Source organism: Monopterus albus, unplaced genomic scaffold (assembly GCF_001952655.1).
Source record: "Monopterus albus unplaced genomic scaffold, M_albus_1.0 scaffold172.1, whole genome shotgun sequence".
NCBI classification, from domain to species: domain Eukaryota; kingdom Metazoa; phylum Chordata; class Actinopteri; order Synbranchiformes; family Synbranchidae; genus Monopterus; species Monopterus albus.
This window is the reverse complement of record NW_018128052.1, coordinates 753,056-760,484: the sequence shown is the minus strand read 5'-3', so window position 1 is coordinate 760,484 and position 7,429 is coordinate 753,056. Positions and strand designations below refer to the sequence as shown.

The window sequence follows — 7,429 nt, the reverse complement described above, 5'->3', positions numbered from 1 at the left end:
ATGTCCTGTATAAGAACAACAGGAAACAGCCCAGACACAAACACAAAATAAGGAAACAGTCTGACTGTGTGCATCTCTGAGGCTGTTTGTTTACAGTAAGCTGCATGTATGTCTTAAAACTGACTGTAAGGGCTGAGCTTGTAAAGTCGCTGATGAGGATGGTGAAAAAATGTTGTGTGAAGAGCAGAAGCAGGACAAGGGAGCGCACTTTTTCACAGAGTAAATACAGGAGATTAACTGAGCTGTTCCCTTCAACCCCCACCCCCTGCCTTTGTTCTTAAGTGATTGAACGGCAACAGCTGACAAGGTGAGGAAAGGGACACCTGCAAGGCGTGGATGAGGAAATGTAGAGGAGATGACACTTGATCTACATAACATATAGCAAGATGACAATGTTTCCTGAGGATCTTTCCAATAATCTGTGATCAGAAATGCAATTCACGAGAAGAATAGGAGAACAGACGAACTTCCTTCTCTATTACTATTCAAAAGTTAAGTGAGTGAAATGAGGTAGAGATGGAAAGAAGCCCATGACTGGCAGGTTTTACTGTTGGGATATGTACTGGGGAGCATTAGTGGGTGTTCAGACTGAATGCGATAAAATGCACCTCCCTGCTGTGTTTTTACACAAGAGGCTGTTTGCCAGGGAGGTGAGGGGTTATGGGAGAAGTGTTGGTAGGAGCGTACGATTTGGCCATGTTGTGACAAGTCAGTATGAATGGCTTCATTCATGTTTCCAGCTCAAGTTTCCGTTGTGTTTTGGTTAGCCATGCAGCGAACATAGCCTACTCTACATTAGCACCAATGTCTACCACCAGTGTGTCACTGGTGAAAACACAGTTTAACATCCAGTACCCTAACTAACAAAAACACATGGCATGTTGTTATGGTGTTAACTGTGGCCCAAATTCAAGAGTGAATAGCAATGAATGCTCATGCTAACAAGGTAAACAAACAGCCTTCTTCCGGTGGGCGCCCATGTTTTGACCCTCCCCCCCCCCCCCCCCCCCCCCGTATGTGATTGGTCAACACAGCACCTTTGCCAGATAATGTCCCCATTCAGTGCAGTAAAAGCTGAACCAGGTCCAACTTTTCCACAGCATGGGGATGCATCTTTTTGCCGGAGCCCCTTGGGGTGTCGCTGCCAGTTGCGCGGAATGGAATGAATGGAGAAGGTTGCGTTTTCTTCACACCCCTGAAACTCAGTCCGAATACCCGCTTATAAACCAATAAGGCCACTGTTGCTACTTTTAACAAACTTTTGGTGAGAGAAAATTTTCTTTTCTCTCTAGTAAAAATGTTCTGTCTTTTAACAGAATAAATGACATCTATAAGAAAAGTATTTATTCTATTTAAAAGGCAAATAATAGGAATCCAGAAACACAAAGAAGCCTAGCAAAAATAAAAATCTTTTAAAAAGAAACAACAAAAATGAAATTAATTGTTAAAAGACAGTTGCTCATGCCAAAGGGCTCAAAGGGACACAAAAGACTAAAAAGGGTTGTTTTTGTCTTACCTGAACCTCCAAACTGACTGCTGGCGAGAGTAGTCGGCCGGTTCTTGCCATTTGAAACTGGAGGCTCAAACATCTGAAAAAGAGAGGAAAATATAAACAAAACAGTTCACGTCCATCTAAGACTTTGCTGAGTTATATCATCTTCACTTGTGGAAAGAATGATTAGATGGTATTTCAAACTATCCTATCCTATTTAGCCAACAGCTACAATGGGCATGGGTCGATCTACATATTCCAGCTTTGACTGAGGGAATACTAAAATTTAAGTGACACAAGAACGGCAGTCTCATAAAAAGGTGACTAATTTACACACTACAATCCTTCAAACACTGGCCCACTGACCCATTCATGGATGGCCTTGATATTCATTTACACATTTCAACCTACTTGACAACTAAACTTATTATGAAAGTTTATTTGCCATCCTGAGAGCACAGAACAAACTGTATAGGATGCATACTTCAAGCAATCTTCAGAGAGATCTTACCGCGCTAAAATCCAGCAAGTCGTTGAGCTCCTTGTCTGTTTCCACTGCAGCCATTCTTTGCTGCTGTTCACTCGGCCCTCTCAGTCTCAGCAGGCAACTACAAGCAGAGGTATGGAGAATGAGTATATTTGGCCCATTTTAAAAATGGTTAACTATTCTGACCGGCAAAAGGTGCACAGAAGGAGCCAGGTATTCCCAAAGTCAAGTATCAGTAAGTGTTTTAATACCTCAGTTCTGATAATGTGACAGCATTGTGGGTACTGAGCCTTTCTACAACATCTAATCAAAGTAAAGGATGGTGATATAGCCTAAGAGCCAAACAGACAGATTTACTGTTTATTTCATTCAGCGAGACCAAAGCTATCATTCCTTTTGGTTCTGACAACATTTTACTCACCGGCAACTGGACACGGCAATAACACCATCAGGCACAGCTTTGCAACAAAACACATTGGCAATCAAATCTGGATTTTAAAACAACTTGGTTTAACATGTTACCTTTAGTAAAATGTTGCGATAACCAAGAGTTACAATGACCATAATTATGAAAGCAATACCCAGTTTGTTAAAAAAAAAAAAAAAACTTGATTAATGAGCAGATAATGTTATGAAAAACAAAACACACTCCCAGACGACTAACCTACCTCAACCAACACACTGCACATAACCTACAACGCCACTCGGTCAGCTTTTCAGGGAGTGTTATGGAGGCTCAGGTAATCTATTTACTAATTAGGGTCGACCAATAAATCATATTTTCATCGTCATCACGCTATGAAGACTGCTTGAAATGCAACAAATAAGGAAAAAAATGTATTTACATACGCCATGCATTCACACTCAGCATGCTAACATTAGACCTATCAGATGGAGCCCTGGATACATGGGCCAAGCATAGGTGGTTTGCAAATAAGTGACTCTTAAGACACGTGAAACTCAGAAGAACGTCCAGAATGAAGACATGGAGTAAAGTCTGTTTTGTGCTAACTTAAATAATATTAGGAGAACATGTATAAACAGGAAATCACAACATACTGTACAGTATGTGGGATGTGATCCTTATGGTAATGAAGAGGAGTGATTCTTCGGCAGAACTGAATGACTTTCCTGCTATTGAGTTAAACTATCCTGTGCACAGACATAATATAATGTATGTCTATGGTCCTGTGGACCATAAGCTAGCAACAAACATTCAACACATGGTGCCTCCTGAATTTAACATTACAGTTGTTTACTTAACATAAGTTAAACACTCTCAAAGGTCTGGTGACGCTAAAATGGAATTACCCTTCATGCAGCACATCTCTGCCTGAGATCAACAAAGTATTGACCAAATAATGACAGGTTCACTGGTAGCTCACATCTAACATGGGTTTCCAAGGTACAGCCTCAGGCCACAGCCCTTGGGCTCAGGGTGTTTCCTCTACTTCAAAAAACAACCCAGTCTAACAGCTCCAGAAAAATAAAACATCATGCTCAACCCTTGAGACCAGCCTGCATCAAAGCAAGGAAGTTTTCCCCCCAATAGATCTGCTAATGTTGGCACAGTACAAAGTAATCAATTCACTTTGAGTATCCGAATTATTGTCAGAGTTTCTGGTGCATCAACTGCAATGAGTGAAAAATTATGTATGCAAAAAATAAAAAACATTATTCCAAAAACACAACACTGCATGCGGAGATCTGCCACCATCACTTAAAGTCACTTAAAGTGATATTTAATTTATGGCACTAAAAATATTAAATTGCAAAAATTGCTGCAAGACACTTTCAGTTCACTGAAGAAATAAAGGGAACAAAAAGCCAAAATAACAAATGCCACAACAAGCGCACAGTAACATAAAACAGTCATGACCAGAAGTACATTTATAAGATGTCACTGAGAGGATTTCACTGTTACCACATCAGTAACTCAGTATCATTTTCAGGGCATGACTAAAGGTTTGCATCTAAAATACCACACTAACCAGAAAAGGCCAGTTGGTTTCAGTTATTTAATCTGTGTGTGGCAGCTACAAAGACATTACCCATCACATTAAAATGGATCGAGGTTGTATACTTATATGCTACATTTACTAGTGATACTCATGGAAATACTAAACTTATAATCAAGCAAAATAGTGACAAAAAGACTAAAACCAACAATATGTCTACAGTGAAAACTCATAAATTAAAATAAAACTGTCTCCGATTCTTAAGGCATGAAAGGATGCTACGTCTACATCAAGACAGCCACGCAAATAGTGGTACGACGGCTAATAATAGCACAATTACACAGTAATGACAAAAGTGCTATTTCTGTCAAGAACAAACCAAAATATTTTAACAATTCATAATCTAGTCATGTCTGTCTTTTCACGGGCTGAGGTCAAAATGGGGGAGATCTGTTTAGCCCCTCCTAACAAATGGAAGGTGCATATGCTCGTCTTGAGCACCACCACCTTCGGCCTGCCCATTTGGAGAAAACTTTGAAGGCAGAAACTGCTACATAACACCCCATCCCCGGCGTTAACCAGGAGGCAGTCTGCCACCAACAACCTGCGTTTTCGTGGCTCGTCGGAAGGTTAAAAACCTGCGGGACGTTTAAAAGGGCCTTAAAACCTGTTGCCTGCCCTCACGTCGAGCAGGAGAATGAGATGAACACAAAAGAGTCGGCCCACCAAAGTTTCAGCTGAGTGATCAAAAATTAAAACTGACAAAATATATTTAGAAGACTGGATAAAATGCGTTTTTAGTTGTGCAGGATGAAGAAAAGAGATGTAAAGGTGAAGAGGGGTAAAAAGAATACCCCTGAGGTATTTTTATACCCTTGCACAGCTGGTACAGTGGTTTATTGATTGACCTAGGCTCCATTAGTGAAACTAAAAATCTCAACAGGTGGAAAAGACAACAATTTTAGTCACAGCCAGGAATGTTATGAAACAACACAGCCTGTCTTTGTCAATGGCAGACGTTAATGCATGTTTCTAGAAAACCTGCCACATACTAGTAGCGTACAGAGGGCTAAATCCCGGGGGGAACTAACTCAGTCTGTTTATATGCGAACGCGCAGTATAGCCCACTGAAGTGAACAAATAAGTGTTTCCCATCAACCACAAGCGACTATTACTGAGTAGTAACTCTGCAAACTCGCTCACGCCATGGGTACGACAATCCAAGACCCCGCTTTTCCCGGCTATGGCACTCCAACTTGAACGATGCGCTTAAAACTTAATTATTAGTCCCTTAACGTAGAAGCAACTTATGTCTGACACGCATAAGCTTGTTATGAATGTGTATTTATCCACGTATTTACCTGGATTCAATAATGTGGCATCCAACAAAGAAAAAATAAACGTCTGGAGCAGAGAGAAAAACAAAGTTAGGGATAGGATCCCTCCCCCGTGGTCCGGACTGTGAGCTTGATAAAGATGAGGAAAGACAATATGACCCGCTCCTCGGCCCCTTCGTCTTGTTGTTGTCTTCGTCACGAAACTGAAATCATCTCTCTAACACGAACCATAACTCTCGTGTCACTCCCTTCCCTTATTGTTGGAGTAATTGTGATTTCATTTTCCAAGTAGACATTTTAACAGCCTCCACATTGTCGGTTCCACTCGAATATCACTCCGCAGCACAGCCTACGGGACGACATGGACGGTGAAACCTCAGCGGTATCCAATTTCAACCAAATGAAGCTTCTATCGACACCCTTTACACTGATGCGACGGTTATGCAAAATATTTCAAAATGTCACTGTTCTGTAGCTGCGAACGAAACACAAAATGATCCGAGTACCACTTCGCGGGGGTCTATGTCGACCGGCGGATGGGGACTGCGGAAAGCCCGACAGAGTAGAAGATGGAATGATAATAACGGAGGGAGGACCAATTGGATAGGGCGAACATTTGATTGGCAAGTGGGGCGTCCAAATATGTCTCAACATTAACCTCTAGGGCCGTCTCATTTTGCCTGTGGGTTGCTTGCGTTTTAATTTTGTTCTCGAACAGTGTCTGAGCTACACAAAATGTCCATGTGTATGCCAAAGAGAGACGGGAGTGCTCCATGCTTACTTATGAGAAAGCGGAAAGAGTTAAAGTGGTTTAAGTGCATAATAAGAAGCAGTGAAACTTCACCGCCAAAACACCAGATTATAAGGTGACCTTGCCCCAAATAAACCCCTGAAAAATTACGCTTATCACAACTGCCTTTTGTCTATACATATAATATATACAGTTGTCAATATAAATTTAAAACATTCAAAATTCAGTTTTTGTCTAGTTTTTGTTTTGTGTTACATGGGATGAAAATGCTATAAAACACCCCTGAGAAATTATTAATGTAGCCTAATTACAGTGCCCTTTATTCCACATAAAATAGGCCTAATATCTGCAGTCTTGCTATTATTAACTCTCATCATGTAGTTGCGGTAGCCCGACAACATATGTAGTCACAAAATATAACAAAAGCATCCCTAAAAAATATTTATAGTCACCACAGTGACCTATATGTATAATATTCTAAATCCTTTCATCACATATTCACAATTTGTCCAATAGCTTTAGCTTAGTGTTTGAGGAGAGGAAAACACATTTGCAACACGTTAGGGCATGCTGAGTGCAAAAGTGGCAGAAAAACATCATGGTGGAGTGATTTCCTTTCCTCAGACTGGAATCAAAAGACTTGAGTTTACAACATGACCCCACATCTAGCTGACAACATTGACCAGGGTGCTGTTTTTTTTTTTCCTAAGCTGTACGGTGGTTATATAAACAAGACTGCACTTAATGTGTTTGTTTTGAGGCTTTCTATAGAAAAACCTCAATTCGTTTGAGGGGAAACAACCTAAATAACATCTGTGCTGGCCTTTACGAGAAGACTCACCCATTCACTTTGTGGTTCCTACACACACACACACACACACACACACACACACACATGCTCAGTATGCATTGCACACATGCAACTCACATGTGTATGCCATTAGCAATGAGGCTAAAGACTTGTTATCATGTTATCCTTGAGGACCAAAAAAAACTGCCACACTTATGCAATGCACACTTTAAACTGTATTGCTGAAGACAAATGCATTTAAGCTAAATGAGTAAGGGGGTGGGGGTCATGTTGTAAACTCTGCTCTACATATTTCTTGCAACAGGCTAAGGAGCATTCAGTCAGTGTGAGCATATCAACCGCATTATGACGGTCTTGTGTCACAGATTCACTAGTGAAGCTCCCACAGTACACCTGGAGAAAGACAGCGCATGTATTTGCCATGGAAGTGATCATATCGCTGCTCTACATGAAACATCAAACAATGTTTGGTTTGTTGCCTTTTAAAAAGTAGGGCGAACATCATGGAGGTAAAACAATATCAAGGTTGTATGGTAAAGTGCAAGACACACAAAAGCTATATTTAGAGTGGAACTCCATTTTCCTAACCCCAA

At 40.8% G+C, this 7,429-nt stretch overlaps 1 protein-coding gene across 4 annotated transcripts in view; it reads right to left on the bottom strand.

Moving 5' to 3' along the window:
* Window positions 1–5,480, bottom strand: part of LOC109969320 (transcription factor E2-alpha-like) — a 25,541-nt gene extending 20,061 nt beyond the window's left edge. For 2 of the 4 annotated variants that reach the window (XM_020616124.1, XM_020616125.1), the window contains exons 1-3: window positions 5,299–5,381; window positions 2,004–2,100; window positions 1,517–1,589 (exon numbers count right to left, since the gene is read on the bottom strand). In XM_020616124.1, coding sequence (XP_020471780.1) covers window positions 1,517–1,589; window positions 2,004–2,057 — 127 coding nt within the window. In that variant the 5' untranslated portion in view covers window positions 2,058–2,100; window positions 5,299–5,381. Of the gene's footprint in view, window positions 1–1,516; window positions 1,590–2,003; window positions 2,101–5,298 lie in introns of all 4 variants that reach the window. The other 2 variants (XM_020616127.1, XM_020616126.1) reach the window with 2 other exon arrangements.
* Window positions 5,481–7,429: the final 1,949 nt, after the last annotated feature.